The sequence below is a fragment of the Fukomys damarensis genome, unplaced genomic scaffold, assembly GCF_012274545.1.
Source record: "Fukomys damarensis isolate Sample0158 unplaced genomic scaffold, DMR_v1.0_HiC HiC_scaffold_28, whole genome shotgun sequence".
Lineage (NCBI taxonomy): Eukaryota > Metazoa > Chordata > Mammalia > Rodentia > Bathyergidae > Fukomys > Fukomys damarensis.
The window spans coordinates 36,537,137-36,555,302 of NW_022900940.1; the positions used below are offsets into that span (position 1 = coordinate 36,537,137).

The 18,166-nt window shown below is 35.3% G+C and overlaps 1 protein-coding gene across 2 annotated transcripts in view; it reads left to right on the top strand.

Annotated features, from left to right (window-relative positions):
- Ankrd28 (ankyrin repeat domain 28) overlaps window positions 1–18,166 on the top strand; it is a 122,751-nt gene that overhangs the window by 57,372 nt on the left and 47,213 nt on the right. For both annotated transcript variants that reach the window (XM_010612769.1, XM_010612766.3), the window contains 4 exons: window positions 4,522–4,592; window positions 9,588–9,788; window positions 11,075–11,162; window positions 16,300–16,442. In XM_010612769.1, coding sequence (XP_010611071.1) covers window positions 4,522–4,592; window positions 9,588–9,788; window positions 11,075–11,162; window positions 16,300–16,442 — 503 coding nt within the window. The remainder of the gene's footprint in view (window positions 1–4,521; window positions 4,593–9,587; window positions 9,789–11,074; window positions 11,163–16,299; window positions 16,443–18,166) is intronic.

The window sequence follows — 18,166 nt, forward strand, 5'->3', positions numbered from 1 at the left end:
TTTTTTGTTGTTTTTTTTTTTTTTTTTTTTTTTTTTTTTTTTTTTTTTTTTTTTTTTTTTTGGTACTGGGGATTGAACTCGAGTCCCTTGCACTTGCAAGGCAGGCCACCGAACCGCTGAGCTAAATCCCCGGCCCCGTGTTGTTATTACTTTTAATATATGAAATAAAAAATCACATCTCTGCCTTGGAAAGGTAACAGTCCGAATTCAAGTAAGCATGTGTAAGTATAGGCTTTGGTTGCTTATGTATCTTACAGGAAAGTTCAGTTAATTTTTCGGAGGAAGGAAAGTCTAATAAAAAATGCTTATGATTCATTGAGAATAAATATTTTGGATTTAGTGAAATGTATCCTTGCTCATAAAAGGTTATCTGTAATGTAAGTTTGCAGGAGTCATGGAAATCTTCCTTAAATTTCTTTATTGTCTTCAATTTCTTAACAGTGCTTTCTTTGACCAAAGGGCATGCCATAGCCAGGCATGAAGACACACACCTGTAATCCCAGTATTCCTAGAGGCTGTGGCAGGAGGATTCCAAGCTCAAGCCCAGCTTGGGCACCTTAATGACTTCGCAAGACCCTTTCTCAAAATAAAAAGGCCTAAGGATGTAGCTCAGTGCAAAGACCATGGTTTCAGTTTCCAAAAGTATGCCAGAAAAGGGGAGGGATATACCAGTAACCCAACATTAACAGTTAAGATAGGACTGCTATTTTTTTATCTTTTCTCTTTTAATAACTCAAACAGTGAAGAAATTAATCTTTTTCTGATTTATGCTTGTTTTTATAACCTACAAATATCTTCTACTATGTAGGAACGTGAGGATGCTACCAGAGGCTGTTGCATTTGGTTTTATTTCTCTTATGAAGACTATTCAGTGTTAAGTGGATATGATCCCTTTTTTTCCCCTCTGTCTCCATCCTCATTATTAGTCTTTGTGCCTAGTTTTTTATAGCCTTAACTAAGTGTTGGACTAGCTAATTTTACTCTGGAAATGCTTCTTCATTGCTAGAATAACTTTGCAAATTAATGTTTCTATTAATATTTAGCTAACATTGGGGTGCTGTGTTTACCTTTAGAGAATTCACTAAAATGGGCTCTGGGAATCTGAACCATTAGAAATATATTGCCATGTTTGTGGCTGTTATAGTCTATTTTTATTTTAAAGGAACAGGGCCAACTGCTGCTCTTGTAATGTGGATTGCTATGTCATTATTAATATGTGAATCACCTACTAATTAACCATTCTGAACAGGGGTATTGCTCCTCAGAGATTTCTCGTACAGTTGGCCTTTATTTTCCAAAGCATTAAATCATTTGACTAGTGCTTTTAGAAGAACCACGTGATCTAACAAAAGATTACTTTTCTGAGAAAGATTATGATCAAAGGCCTAAAATCCCATTGTGCAGATATTTCTGCAGATAAGTATGTTTAGAATCAAAAGAAGTAAAATTATTTAACCAAATTGTTAGTAAGAGCTAGATGTATGATATGTCCTCAGTTGGCCACTAGTGGCTTCATTATTGTAGTCACTTGTTTTGATAAATGAATTCTGGTTATGTTATTACACATAAAGAGAAAGAAAGACATTTGTTATCATTAACTTAAAAAGATAGATTGAAGCCAGCAGGATTTTCACTTTGGTCTCTGATGTGCACTGTTAAAATTGTATTTTCATCATGCAATTATATATCTGATAGTCCACATCCAAAAGAAGGAAAACAGCTATTTTTACCCTACTCTTTACTAGTTTTGTTTTATTTTGATGAAGCCATATCTTGGAATGTTCTTTATGACCCTTTTTATTCTCTCATAAATACATTTTTTTGAACAACCAATATCTCAGTTTTGTTTTAAAATTTTATATATTAACCAAGTAGCAGTACACAGTACCCCTATATCCAGTACCCCTATGTCCAGTTTTCAGTGTACCCCACAACCAACACCATCCACTCTCATTCCTCTAGGGTTTCCATATGTATGTAAAGCAAATATGAAGATGCTTCTTCCTTTTTCTACATAAAAGTAACACATATTCATGCAGTTATTGCTTTTTTTTTTTTCACTTTTTATTAGAGCTGGGTAGGGACATAGCTATGGAGCCTCCTTGATTTTTTTTTTTAATAACAGCCATATTCTATTCTGTTGTCAGTTAATATCCTAAAACAGACTTCTGAAGTCCTTTCTTGAAATCTCATTCTTTGCCTTTGTTGATCCAGTACTTGACCTTCTACTCTGTGTAAACATATATGTACACATAAATAAAAACTATAGAAAGAGACACAGGAACTATAGAGAATCATCCAAGTTCTAATAAGCAGATAAGTGAGAAAAATGATCTGTATCTCCCTTTTACTCTCTGTAGGGCTCCAGACTTGCAACCTGTGAAGATTTCAAATGTTTTTCTACTTCGTACATTCTATCTTATACCAAAACAAATGCTGACCCTGCTGTAGTTAGATTCTCTACATTTTAACCATCTTGGTCTCCACAGTGGCTGGTGGAGTGTTGCCCAGATGTTTATTACATATGGTACTACTCTTGATCTGGGGGTGTTTGTAGCTCAATGGTAAGAGTACTTGCCTAGCATGAGCAAGGCCCTGAGTTTCTGAGCACTACAAAATTAACATTAAAAATTTTAGAATAGATATACAACTTTCTCTATTTTCATAACTCCCTTTCCTTCTAAAGTATCTTGAGCATTCTTGAAAGCTCTTACTAAATATGTTTGTGTTCTCTAATAGGTATTTTTTGCCTGTTGACTAGCCCTTTGTTCTTTCAGTGGCCTCACACTATCACTTTCCACAGAGAACTTAGCCACTTTCAGAATTTTAACTGCTGCGTTTATGAATGTTTCCTACCCTTCTTTTATTTTCTTTCATGTCCAAAGCTTTAAAATCTGCCTCTAGAGTAATTGTGCTGTGTATACTGTTAATTACATTTTAATCTTTATAACAAAGTATAATATCTGTTATAGATTAAGAAATTGAGGTTCAGAAGGATCACACAATTAAGTAGGGTTCTGTAGCTGTAGTTATTGGCACTCTTAACATGAAGTCACTGCACTTGATTGTCTCTTGGAACCTCGTACTTAAAACATAGAAATAATGGAAGCACTAGGAAATACGAAGATTCTAACCTTGGTTAACTCTTATGTTGGGCTGTTCATTTCATCCATTTGATCTGTATTTCTTTTCTTTTCTTTTTCTTTAGACAGGGTCTCATATGTAGCTTAGGCTTGCCTGAAACTTGGATGGAAGTCACAGCTTCTCCTCACTGGCCTGGATGTGAGTGTAGGCCTCTCAATCCAGTAGAACGTAGTGCCACTATGTAGCCCAGGCTCACTTTGAACGTGCAGCAATCCTCCTGCCTCACTAAGTCTCCCAGGTGCTGGGATTAGAGCCAGGGATATAGCTCAGAGGCACAGCACCTGCCTGGCAAGCACAGGTCCTGAGTTGAATCCCTGGTAACCTGCCCCCCAAATGTCTCCTAGTGCTGGGATTACAGGTTGTATGACTGCCCAGCTACTTCCATCTGTATTTCTTCATCTAGGGAATAAGAAATGTATTAGGATTTACAATCTAAATCTGGGATTATTTATAGGATAAGACCTGGCAGTCAATTACAAGAGCCACAGCTATTTAGTTATATAGTGATGCTACTTATGTGCCATTTCTATTTGTATAGAACTTGGCTGCCAAATCAGTGGGTTTTATATAAGAGATACTTCCCCTTCAACTTAAATTATGTAATATACTGTTTGTCTTGCTAAATATTTTTGTATTCTGTAATAGGTATTTTCTGCCTCTTGACTTAATGATTTTCAAACAGCTGTAGAAAAATGATTAAAAGTTGTTTTTAAAAATTCCTTCAGGGGCCAGGGATTTAGCACAGTGGTTCCAGCGCCTGCCTCGCAAGCACAAGTACCCGAGTTCAATCCCTGGTACCAAAAAAAAAATTTCTTTCAAATCTTAGGTATAACTCACAAAGACACGTTAGTTGATTCATCTTTCTATTTTCTTCCTTAAATGTACCCATTGTATCCATTTTATACAATAACCTTTGTGTACCATAGTGTTTTTATTATAGTTGTGCTACTTTGATGTATGTTAGTTTATGACATGATAGGTTCATGAAGTAAAGAAATGTAATGAAGACTTTGGAACAATCTACAGTGTATCTCTGAGTAGTAGTATGTTAAGTATTTGTGTTTTTTAACCCATATTCTAAAGTGGGGTCCAATTTTTATCTTGAACATGCTCTGTATAAAGGTGACTCTTCTAGCTTTTATATAAAATGATGTTTATTTTATTTTTATAAAAAGAAGTAGTATGTTATTTGATATATTAGTTAAAAAGGATAATTCTGTTTCATAATTTCAGGGTAATTTATTAACAAAGTATAAAAATTACAGTACTTTTTCAATTGTTATTTATCCAATTGGGCTAAATATATTTATTATTTCAAGAGATTTATTTAAAATATTTCATGTAAAATATTTCAATTTTTTTTCCTTCTTGTTGCAGGAGCTAGAGTTAATGCCAAAGACAGCAAATGGTTGACACCTTTACACAGAGCAGTTGCATCTTGTAGTGAGGTATGAAATTTGTATTAGTAAATATATTGTATATTAAAAATATTAAGTAGGCCTGATTAAGTCCCTCTTCAAATTCTGGGTTTTCAAAAGAATGAAAAAGAAACTACTGAAATACCAAGACTGGTCATTTTACTTCAGAATTTGCATAAACCAAGTAAATTGTCCCGTGTGTGTGTGTGTGTGTGCGCGTGTGCGTGTATGTATGTGTGTGTCTGTTTGTCTGTCTGTGTCTCCCTCCCTCCTTCCCTACCCCCTTGTCCCGTGTGTGTGTGCATGTGCGTGTGTGTGTCTCCCTCCCTCCTTCCCTATCCCCTTCCTTTTTTTGGTACTGAGGATTGAACTTATGCTTGTGAGGCAGGCAGCAGAACCCCTGAGCTAAATCCCCAGCCCTCCATGTCTCCTTTTGTGTGAAAGACCTGCTAGAGAGTCTGAAATAGCCAAGAGTATAAACACTTTGCTTCTCTCCCTCCTAAAAAGAAATCAGTTTTCTTTCTTATCTAATTCTCTCCATGGCTTTTCTGTTGTGTTTCACAGTACCCTTTTGGACAGATTCTGTTGAATTGTAATCAACATTTTCTTTCATCTGTGTATTAATCAAAATAGTGCTTAGACACTGAAATCATTTTCAAAAAGTGTTACTTATTTTACCAGTTGAAAATATACATCCTTGTAGTATGTAAGGTTTCTTAGAAATAAGATTAGTTCCTTCCTGTTTATAGCCCTGTACATTGTTTGTTCATCAAGATGACCGACATTTTCAGGGAGTATTTCTTATTTGCAAAATATTTTTATATCTTGTCCTCAAAATACCTTTACAGAAGGATAGATGTTTTGAGGCAAGTAGAAGCTACTCAATTTTGAAAAAGAAAATAAAAAGACTACTCAGTTTTGAATCATGGTAATTGGACAAAAACCTGGACACTCATTTTCTGTCATTTTACTACTTATAAAATACATTGGGTTCTTTTCTATAATGTGTTGTGTCCAAAGCCCCTCTTTTAGTGAACTTTGATAATAGAGCTTGATTCATATTTTTAAGTGGTTTAAAATATAAATTGTATAAAATATAATTGTATAAGTGAATGTTAATCCCATGTTTCTTTAGTTATTTAAGAGTTGTAGCTACTGCCCCTGTGACAGGACCAGGTGACTTCCCGAGAAAGAAAGGCAGTTACTGCCTCAGGAGAAAATTAGGGGAACTCTTGCCTCTTTATTCTTCTGTGTATTCTTCATTGTATACTATATCTTTAACCCAGAATAAGAACTGGGCAAAAAAGAGAAGTAGAGGGGAACAGTGATGGGAATGGATTTTTAAACTCTGCTATGTGACAGAGGCAGTAGGTTAACTGTAGCTTCCTTGTTAGGAGTGAGAGAGAGGGAGAGAAGAGTCAGGGAAGAGTCAGTATACTTGAGCACACAATCTATGACTGATGAGCTTATGGAACTTAGATTTGAAGAAAGTAGCGTCAGATATTGTTTGTTTGTTTGATACTGGGGATTAAACTTAGGACCTCGTGCTTGCGAGGCACGCGGCAGCACCACTGAGCTAAATCCCTGGCCCTAGCTTCAAATAATTTATCTCAACATTTTAGCGACTGTGTTAGGCAAATATGGAACACTAAGACATATTAGCTAAAAACCTGAGTTCTGAAGTTGTATGGTAATATTGTTAATTTTGTAGTTAGTCCTCAGAAGTATTCTTCTTTAGATAAAAGCAGTTAAGATCAACATTACTGTTATTAAAACTTAATGTTAGTCATAACTACTCACTTTTCAGTATGACTCTTGTGAATATGGCCATTAAAATTAATAACGTTTTATCATATTAAATCATCAGAATGTACACTTTGTATATTTGCAGACGTAGTAAAAAATTCTTCAGAAAAATGAATGTTTAGAGGAAGATGGCAGGTTCTGCCCATTGACTTCTGATTTCTTAAAACTATTTACTCAGCCTGAATTTAAGGACAAGTTACAAAGTTAGAAACCAGAGGTCCAGGCAAGTTTCTTAGTCTCCTCTTTAGTCTCCAAATTACTGAGCTCTGTAGTTCTGATATTCTTCTATAAGATGATGGAAAACAGCTATAAATTGGGGCTGTTCCATGAAAATATAATTTTGTAACCCTAAAACATCATTTTCTGACCTTTACTGTTTAAAATAAATTACCATGAGCATTCTTTGATGGGGCTGTTTTTATTTTTTCTGAATAAACAAGTACAGTGAAATTGTGGAGTTGTAAGCCTCTATGCATATATTTGATTAGCTGACTGATTTCCTTAGCAGATTGATGGATTATTAGACATCTCACCAATCTAACACTTTCATGTATATTAGTTTATTGTACCTTACAGCAAACTTGAAGAATGATGAGCAGGTGATATTTCCTTCACCTTTGCAAATAACACAAAGGATTGGTTTTACCAAAGCTCAAATAGTATCCACTGTAAATAGAATTGAAATTCTGTTTTGTTTCTGGTCTGCATTTTTTATTGTGGTTTGGCATTCATCTACCAAAGATAGGATTATCATTGTAAAGAAGAAATTTTTGCTCAGTTTAATTCTGATTATATTGCTTTATGTTGATAGCATACTGAATTCCTTTGCATCCAACTATTAGATTTTCCTTGTGCTACTGGGAAATAAATCTCTTTAGACAGTAAATACTTAAATTACCTTAACAGCAATTTTCACACTAGATACACAGTTACAAAAGACTTTGTATATGCATTTTTAAAAAGTGATTCATACATGTTTGTAATTCACACAGTTTACATTGGGAAATAATTACATGTACATACCCATAGATTCTTTTTTTTTAATTCCCTCCAATTCTCCTATCCTGTTTTTCATTCTTGTTGATACTTTTGATCTTAGCTTTTGTCATGGCATATAATATTTACATTAACCGAGATTATTTGGTTTCTGTACATGGCATATCTTCATTCTACTCATTTCCCTTTTCCTTTCCTCCTCCTCCCACCCATCATGCTTTTTCTTAGACTACTTATTGCAAGATATCCACCTCCTGATCCTTTATCTCTCCTTCATTATTCTCTTTGCACTTTGCCTCACTCACATGAGCAATATCATATTTAAGCTTGTGTGTCTGGTTTATTTCACACAACATTATATTTTCCAGGTACATCCACTTCCCTGCAGATATCTCAAATCTGTCATTCTTAACAGCAGAGTAATATTCTATTATATATAGAAGCCACACTTTCTTTGTTTTGGGTTTTTGTTTGTTTGGTACTGGGAATCAAACTTAGGGACTCACTCTTACCAGGCAAACACTGCACCACTGAGCTACATCCCAGGCCTAATACCACATTTTCTTTAATCAGTCATCTATTGATAGGTATCCAGGCCGTTTCCAGGATTTAGGTCTTCTGAGTAATGCTGCTATAAACGTTGGTGTGCAGGTATCACTATAGTGTGATGTCTTATATATGAAGTCTTTATCTTTGGGGAAGATACCTAGCAGGGGGATTGCTGGATCATATTCTCTACAGAGAAAACTACAGTACTTGGAAAAAGGAGATTGAAGAGGACATCAGAAAATGGAGGCGTGTCCCCTGCTTCTGGATAGGCAAAATCAATATTGGCAAAATGGCCATACTCCCAAAGCTGTTGCCCAGATTCGATGCAGTCCCACTCAAAATACCAGCAACATAATTTACAAACCTTGAAAAAACAATTCTAAAGTTCATATTGGAACTAAAAGAGACATAGAATAGCAAAAGAAATTTTGAGCAACAAGAGCAGAGAGAGAGACGCAGCAATACCTGACCTGAAGCTATACTACAAAGCAGTAGTGATAAAAACAGCATGATTCTGGAACAAAACAGACAAATAAATCAATAGAAGATCTAGACATCAAACATTAAACCCACTGGAAGATAAAATTGGTAAAACACTTGAAGACATAGGTGTATGAAAGGATTTTTCCAAACAGAACCTCCACAACAGCAGGAAATAACAGCAAGAATCAACAAATGGGATTATATGAGACTGAAAAGCTTCTGTACAGCAAAAGAATCAGTAGAGTGAAGAGACAGCCAACAGAAATGGGGAAAAATTTGCCAACTACTCAGAGGACTAATAATGTCTAGAATATACAAAGAACTTAAAATTAAACCACCTAAAATTAAAGATTCAGTCAAAAAAATGGGCAAGAAAAATGAACAAACACTTCACAGAGAAATATAGTCAACTAATATATGAAAATATACTCAGCATCTCTGACTATCAGAAATGAAAATTAAAACAATGTTAAGATTACATCTTCAGAAAGAATGGCTATCATTAAGAAATCAAACAATGACATGCTGGCAAGGGTGTGGTAAAATGTTAGCAGTGTAAACTAGTACAACTACTATGGAAATCAGTACGAAGATTTCACAAGGAACTGTATATGTCTTTAAAACTTTAATGAACTATACCTAGTGATTTTATTTTACAAAGTATGGCATGTGTCTACTTTGAGATGTTTTTTAAATTTTTATATATTCGAATATATATGTATATATATATAGTGATAAAACTTGAGTATGTAAATTAATTGTATTTTGCTAACTAGAAACAAGAAAAATCCTTTTGAAGGTTATTTGTCAACATTTCTTTCTCTTGTACATCTTGATAAGGATTATTGTATCTTCTAGTGAGAGGATAAGGAAAGGAAATGTCATTTTTGAGACAGGGTATCACTTTCTAGTCCAGGCTGTAGTTCAAGGTGGCCTCAAACCCATGGCAATTCTCTGCCTTAGCTTCCCAAATGTTGATAAGATTATAGGCTTATGCTATCATGTCTAATGACAGAGTCTTGAAACATCCTTTTATGACTCTTAAAATATTTTGTTTTCTTGAGTAAATTTCTACTTATATTTATAGCAAGTTCTATCAACTTTATTTCCTTCATTTATATTTTATATATGTAAAACTTCTGAAACTGTTAACTTACTTGTCTTTTATAACTTTTGTTTCATATATTTTAGGAAGCAGTTCAGGTACTTTTGAAGCATTCTGCAGATGTAAATGCTCGAGATAAAAATTGGCAAACCCCTTTACACATAGCTGCTGCTAATAAAGCTGTAAAATGTGCCGAAGCTTTGGTACCTCTTCTTAGTAATGTAAATGTGTCTGATCGAGCAGGAAGAACTGCATTACATCATGCAGCTTTCAGTGGACATGGTGAGGTAGGTGGCATCTAATTAGTGATTATTTTTACATTGCTCTAACCCCTGGTTATTAATGTACATGCTGTTTTTAGCCATTTATCAGTCCATAATAAAAGCAAACAAAAACGTCTTATTTATGTTTCACTTTGCCTTTAGCATACCTTTAGACTTTTTCATGATAAAACTTTGTCAAATTTAGATACTTATTTCAAAGATTATTACCCATACACTTGTATTTCATAGTGAAATACTTGGAGTAACAACATTGCCAACTGTTTACACAATGCAATATACTCTGATTTTACAACATGAAAAATCCTTTCCTCCGCTGTAGTTAAGGTCATGAAATGTGCTACTTTTGAAATCTGGAATGCCCCTCAATGAAAAAATTACTGTAAATATGATTAGATATAATTAACTGTTCTTGGTACATTATGACATAAGTAGACTGTACTATGTCTGTCAGATTTAATCATGTTTTAGATATTACCTGTTCCTTGAATTCATTTGAAAACATTTTCGGTGTGAGAATGCTTTGCATTTTAATAGACACTTGGGGCTATGAAGAGGAATAAACCCTCTTATTAAAAATTCCACTGATGGGGGCTAAGGATTTAGCTCAGTGGTGTCTCAGGCTTCCTCTCAAGTACAAGGTCCTGAATTCGATTCCCGGTACAAAAAAAAAAAATCCAAAAATAGACTTTCCAGATTTTTACTCAGTTGTTTATAAAATACCAGAATGTAAAGTAATATCTTGAAAAGATACAGTGGTAGGGTTGGGGGCTTTAGCTTAGTGGTTCCGCTGCCTGCCTCAAGCACAAGGACCCGAGTTCAATCCCTTGAACCCCCCCAAAAAACAGAAAAGATACAGGGGTACCTTAGTACTTGTTAATTGGTTCCAGGAGGCGTGACAAGTACCAAACAAATTGTTTTGGCTGGAAAGGGTCATGAGTCATGGGACAATCAATACTAATAAGTTCTAGTTTGTATATCAAGTACCAAACAAACCACAAGTATCAGGACAAAATTTTTGTATCAAAATACAAAATTCTAGTAGCAAATTCAACAAATTTCAAAGCAGTCAAGCACCATTGTATGAATGTACTGGTTCCTGACATATACACTAGACCCTTTTTCCTATTTGATCCTGTGTTTTATGTTATTATATTCAATATTAAGTCTCTCTACTTCCTTTCTACAAATGTACAGTGCCACAGAAATAAAAATGAGTAGTAACCACAGAGGATGATCATGAACAGTTCTACTTCTGAATTTAAAAAAGGAAACTGTTTGCTTTATTCCAGATGGTCAAATTACTCTTGTCCAGGGGTGCCAATATTAATGCTTTTGACAAGAAGGATCGGCGTGCTATACATTGGGCAGCATACATGGGTATGTACTTTTTACATTAACTTTTTTTGGGGGGTGGGTACCGGGGATTGAACTCTGGTCCTTGCGCTTGCAAGGCAGGCCACCAAACCGCTGAGCTAAATCCCCGGCCCTTACATTAACTTTTTGATGTTAGGAAAAGTTGCACATTTTAGTTCTTTCCATTTGCGTAATATTTCTTTGTGTGTAATTAAAAAGTTACACCATATCCGAGTTTGCTACCCAAATGGAAATAGCCTGGTCATAGCGGAGGTTTGCGACAACAGGAATGCACTGAATTCAGTTAATCTAAAAGCTGTTGAAATTAAGTTTGTTTACCTTTAAAGGGAGGGACATTTCCAACACAGGCCTGGAGTGTTTAATTTAGGACTGGTGTTCATTAAAAGCCCATTCCAATATGTTTTTATTGATGTATAAAGGTACAAGTTATAAAGCTATATTAAGCCTATTTTTTTGTGCCAAATGTTGGGTTAAATATGCCTTGTTTGATTTTTTTAAATGTTTGTTTTCTATAACATTTCAAAGAAGGAAACTGAGGCTTACAATACACACTTTCCTACTATAACATGATAAATGTATTTTTGGAAAATCATACAATTGTATTGTAAAACGAATAGAGTTCATGGGGAAAAAATAGGCTTGAACTAGACCTCACAATACCTATGAAATTGTGTGTTGTAACAAAAACATGAATTGGTTGTTAGAATATTTTAAGATACACAAAACAGCATTTTTACTCTGCTGTAGATGCTAAGACCATGCAGATGGAAGTAAATCTATGAACAAGGAAGCAATATAACCTGCCACAAGCCTTGGAAGTCCTGTAAGACTGGGGCTATGGCTCAAAGAAGTCATGGATGTAGGTGTTCAGTTTTGAAGTTTCTTCGAACAAAGATGGAGGAACACTGCCTCTTACAGCTGTGGTGTTCAGAGCTAGTTTTCTTCCTGCCAAAGGTTGCAGTGCTGCTTCTACTGTCTTGCTATCTCTGGCTGGGGAAAAACACATTTTACTTGCCCTATCGACTATGTGATGCAAAAATCATTCTATGATAATACTGATCACACTAGAAATGTAGCTAACCACTCTTGCAGGCATTGCTTATCCATTACTTTCTTGCTCCTGTATATGTCTTTTCCTGTCTCATTTAAAAGTAAAAGATTAAAAGAAGATTCAGTGGAAGATTAGTAACACAGAAACCTGTATGATATTATAAAGTAGATGTAAACCAGTTTTAACGCTGTATATACATATCTGTATCTTCTCATCAAATCTTATATATCAAATTTTAGTATAGATAACTTACTACCTTTGCTTTTAATAAAAATAATCCCAAACAGGAGAATTTCAATTCTGATGTCCAGAGTGGGTGTAAAGAAAGTTAAAACGAAGGATTAGCATTTTTGTCCTGTTGCCATTTTGATAGCCGAAAGCTAAAAACTTGATGTTTTATACCACAAAGTTTGTACCTTTTGTCATGTAATGGCCCGTTTTCTTGTGTTCATTGACGATAAAACAGCCAGAAGCAAGTTGCTTGGGTATACTGAAGTTTCTTCCTCACATCTCGGGTTTTCCATCTTTTAGCATTGTAGACTTCTGAATATTTTATTTTTATCTCTTAAAGGTCCTGCTTCTTAATAACTGTTGCAGTGATCTTTGGAGGAAATGCGTTGCTAAACATGTAAAAGTAGGAAGCTGTTGAATGGTCACTGGTTGTTTTAAAGACAAGCCTGAAGCCTGTGCCATTGTCTCCTCTCAGTTATATTCAGAAAATCCATCAGTATTAGTGTAAGACACATCAGGAATCACATGCAGTCTTGCTATAGTTTATTTGTCGGTACTAGTGTTCCATCCTGTTTGAGCTCCCTTAGTTTTACATTAGGCCCTGCTGCATATGCTTATGCCACTACTGATTCTGCTTTTCCTGGGTGTTATCACTGAATGCTAAATGATACATACCTGATGGATGCCATTCTAAAAATAGCTCTGTAAATTAAATGAATTCTAGTTCCCTTGGTAGTGTCATTCTGTAAATGACAAGACATGCACTTGTTCTGGCCATAGACCATCCAGTTGTAACAGTATCATTTCACTGTAGAACTACCCCCACCTTAAATCACTTCCAAACTGGCTAGAGAGACTCTTCATGTTTTCAGTGGTCTGTTGAATGGATTTTCTATATTTATGAAATGTACTCAAATATTTGTCAATTTTCAGATTGTAAATTTGCTTGTAATAGCTCCCTTTTAAAATAAGTCTTTATTGGGCTGGGGATTTATCTCAGTGGTGCTGCTGCTGCTACCTGTCTCACAAGCGCAAGGTCCCAAATTCCATCCCTGGTACCAAAAAAATAAAATAAGGCTTTATTGGTGTTAGGAAACATTCATATTTCTGGAATCTATTAGTTTGCAAGCACAAATAACAATCAGCATTATTTACTTATGATGTATTGAACATTTTCCCCAGTATGTTTCTGTATACAGCTTTTACTCTTAAACATACAGAGAGTTTAGTTTCTTTTTCTACTTGCCCATTTTTAAAAGCTTTAGGGTTGTTGGGGAGATACTTAGAGGTAGAGTACTTATGTAGCATCATTCATGAAGCTAAATCATGATTCAATTCCCAGTACTGCAAAAAATAAAAAAATATTAAGAAAATAAACCTGTATTCATGTGTGAACCTTCCAGGTGTTAATAAGTGTCTTTTTAGAGATGTAATGAGTAATATATACTGGGGGATCTTTTACCATGTATAAAAAAATATATGTAATACCATATTTGGTGCCTTATAAGTTGATAGCTATCTTAAATAATTTTTCTGTTGCTGTAACTGAATGAAATGTTAACATGAGTTTTTCTGGGGATGTTGAAACCATAACAACATCCTTTTTTACCCCTAGAAACATAAAATGGGGTTTTCATCCCTCTCCCTTATTGAGGTGAGGGAGGGAAAGCAGAAAATATTCGCTCTGATTAATAATTTATGTATAAACAGGTAGATCTGCCTGAGTCTTGATATATCACATAGTATACCCTGCCTTAATTTTGTTGAGAGGAAAGGATCCCTGTTGGAAAACCTTACTTTATAAACTTCATATACTTGGTCCATAAGAAAGAATTGTAAGAATGGCATCAGAAGCAATTTATTAAGGTAACATACTTATTAGGCACCTGTTTTGTTATGTAATACTGCTCTTGGCACTGTGGAATATACTAATAGAACATGCAATCTCTGCCTTTGAAGGTCTATATTTGGGGGAATTAATTATAATTTAAAGTAATCTTTAAAAAGTAAATTAAGAAGCTGGGTGTGGGGGTGCACACCTGGAATCCCAGCATGTGGGGAGCTGAGGCAGGAGGACTGGGAGTTTGAGGCCAGCCCGCACTGCACAGTGAGTTCAAGGTCAGCCTGAACTACATAGCAAGATCCTGTCTCAAAAAAAAATATGTAAATAAACAAAAAGTAAATTAAGAGTTAATAATTTTGAGACCTCACAAGGCATTTATGACTGCTAGATGGGATGTGTAGGTATTTGGTGCTTTGGGGCTGATGAGGCTTCTGGAGATGAAAGGTGACTGGTCAGGAAAGAACATGACTGACTTGGGCTTTCAAGGGTCAGTAGCAGTGACTGGGAAGGATACTCAACAGGATACTCCATGTAAGAAGGAATCTCACCCACAGAGACACAGATGGAAAAGATTGTGGGAAAAGGAAAAAAGCAATATGTGATCTGATCTGATGTTTTAAAATGAAGACATAAAAAAATTGTGTAGTCTCTTTCTCACCTTTCAGCTACATGGCTCCCCCTTTCATGGCCTCTTTGTGGTTGGGTGAGGGCCTGTGAGTAGTTCTGACTAATGAATTAAAAACAGCATCATGAAAGCAACATGCTAGGTCGCCCCATAAAATTACCAGTGTGAAACTTTGTAGTCTTTTCCTTCTGGCACTTTGACCAGCCTCACTGAAGATGATGTCAATCCTGTGAGCCTGGGTCCTTGAGTTACTGAATAGAGCCTTCTTGCCAACCTGTTGTACTGTGAATGAAAAATAAAAATACTTATTAGTTAAGCCAAAGAGATTTGGGGGTTATTAACTGCACCACACTTGCCTATCCTATTACATGGATGAGTAGCAGGCCTAAGTAGGTTAATGTGATCTCCTGGAAAAAAGTAAGGGAAAAAAATTTTCAGCTATGTTTCTAAAAACCTAACTTTCTTTTTTGGTTTGTTTGTTTGCTTGCTTGTTTGTTTTTTGAGACAGTCTCGCTGTCTCAAATTTGGGCTGGCCTTGAATCACTATGTGACTCAAGCTGGTCTCAAACTCAGTGATCTAAGTGCTGGGATTGATTACAGGCCATGTGCCATCATACCTAGTTTAAAAAACTAACATTCTAAGAAACAAGCCTAAGGGGCCAGGGATTTAGCTCAGTGGCACCATGTCTGCCTTGCAAGTGCAAGGTCCTGAGCTTGATCCCCAGTACCAAAAAAAAAAGAAATAAGCTTGCCAGGCAATGTGGCTTGTGCCTGTACTGTAGTCCCAGCACTCAGAAGACTGAGGTGGAAGGATCACTTGCACTCTGGAACTTGAGGCCAGTCTGGGTAATCATAACAAGACCCCTTCTCAAAAAGGGAAGATAGAGGAAGATAAGCCCAAGTCACTCCCCTGTTATAAGTAAAAGATTCCAGCACAGCAAAGAAATATAATTTCTTAGAGTAGCATTGAACCTAATCTTCGAACTTAACATGTATTAAAACCTGGGGAGTGGGGTATAGGTGAAATAAGATCTGGACAAAAAGAAGATTATAGATTGTAGGGTTATCACTGAGTAAAATAATTATTTGTAGTGTTTTAATTGTCTCCTCTCCCAACTTTTAAAAAATTTTTTATTAGTACACATTTGCAGTACATAATGATTGCATTCATTGTGGGAAGTTGATGCATGCACATAACACATCTTAAACCTGTACCAACATTTATCAAAATTATTTTGAAATCTTATATTCTTCTGTATTCTCAATTATAACATCATTTATTAGTGATTTTCATGCATTGTGTACTTAGTAAGCATTTTTGTCTTTAATGATAGTTACATTTAATATTTTCTATATGCTTATCTCTTTTTCTTCATAAACACATTTTCAGGTCACATTGATGTAGTGAAATTACTTGTGGCTCATGGAGCTGAAGTAACATGCAAAGATAAGAAGTCTTATACACCTCTTCATGCAGCAGCGTCCAGTGGAATGATCAGCGTAGTCAAGTACCTTCTAGATCTTGGAGTTGATGTAGGTGTATAGATTGAACAGTATAAAATAATACAGTGTTTTATATTTTTATTATTAAATTATTGACTAGTTACTTTGAAAGATTATTTTACAATAATATTTGTCTTTTCTCCAGATTTTTATACTCCTTTAAATATGTTAGTGCAAAGTATGATCAGGGTATGTAATTAATCAAAGTACATTTAAAACTAAAATAACATTTTAAATATGAATGATTGGCCAGGTTTGTTCCATCATTTTCTAGGTCCTGAATCTCCATTTTCTCCAGTTCTGTGGAAACCAGCACATAACACACATTTGGATTAGATAGCTAGGTTATTGGTAGTCCAGTTTACCTAAGTAGTATGGTATTCTCTTTAAATGACTGTAACAGATTGCATAATAAGATATTCATGAGGGCTAGGCATGAAGACTAGAGACTTCTTGCCTATCAAGTATGTTTTCCTTACTGTATAATTCTTTTGTTTAGGAAGTAATACTGTTCTGTCTGGATGTATTTGATTCCTGAATTGAGACAGCTGAGAGTACCTGTAGCTTTCACAGGCCTTGCTTTAAACTTTATTCCTGCTGTTATTTTTGGTACAGTTCAGGCAAACTTCCTGGTTCTTCAAAGTGGCAAATTACATAAGAGAAGGCAAAGTTGTACTAGAGGGAGGGAGTTAAGATCAGGACAAAAAATTAACAAAAAGTGTGTGATAGCCTCGTTAGACAAGGAATACATGCCAGAGGTGCCAGGGATGTAGACCTTGTTGGTGATGTACCTGCCTTGCAAGAAAAAGGTCCTGAATTTGATCCCCAGTGTGTGTGGGGGCAGTATATATGACAGAACTATAGAGCTGGACTGTTAATTTTAAGGACCTTGAGAAACATTTTGATGAAAACAAGCAAGTAATTATTCAAAATGTAGGAATCACAAGAAATTCCAAAAAAACTTAACATATTGTTGAATGAGATCTTTTTAGAGTACAGAATTTCAACCTAACAGTTCCTGTAGCTGTTTCAACAGAGTAACATAATTGCCTTAAAAGTCTTCTAATACTGTATAGATAAATGAACTAGCCTTGTTTCTAGTCACTGTTTTAAATACATTTTGATACAGTTTTAAAATTTATTTTGGTGACAGTAAAATAATACTTGTAGATTCTAGTGGCAGAGTGTTCTTTGAGGTAAATGGTCCAATTTAAAACCCTCTAGTAACATGTGACCTCCAATTGTGTGGGTTTTTGGTTTTCTAGAAATTTTATAACAAATTACCGCAAAGTAAGGGACTTTTAAAACACAGAAATTTAGTCTTAAGGTATGAACAAGGTTGGTTCATTCTGGAGGCCTTGAGAGAGAATCTTCTGGTGACAAAATGTAGATACTCTGATTGAAGTTAAGTTTTTTGCTTCTTCCAGTTTTTGTTACCATGATTAAAATTGTGAGAAACTGAGGCCAACTACAAAGTGAAAGGGCATTCTCTACACAAGGCCACTCAACCACATGTGTTGGTGGCTCCCAAAACCACTTTCAGCTTAATAATTCACTAGAAGGACTCACAAAATTCACTGAAAGCCATTACATTTAAAGTATGTTTTTGTTCTGATTTGGCTTGCTTTTTTGCAGTACTTCACAACTGAACTACATCACACAGATGCACAACCAGCCCCCCCCCCACCATTTAATTTTGAAACATTAATTTTAAGTTGCTGGGACTGGGCTCATACTTGGAATCCTTTTGACTC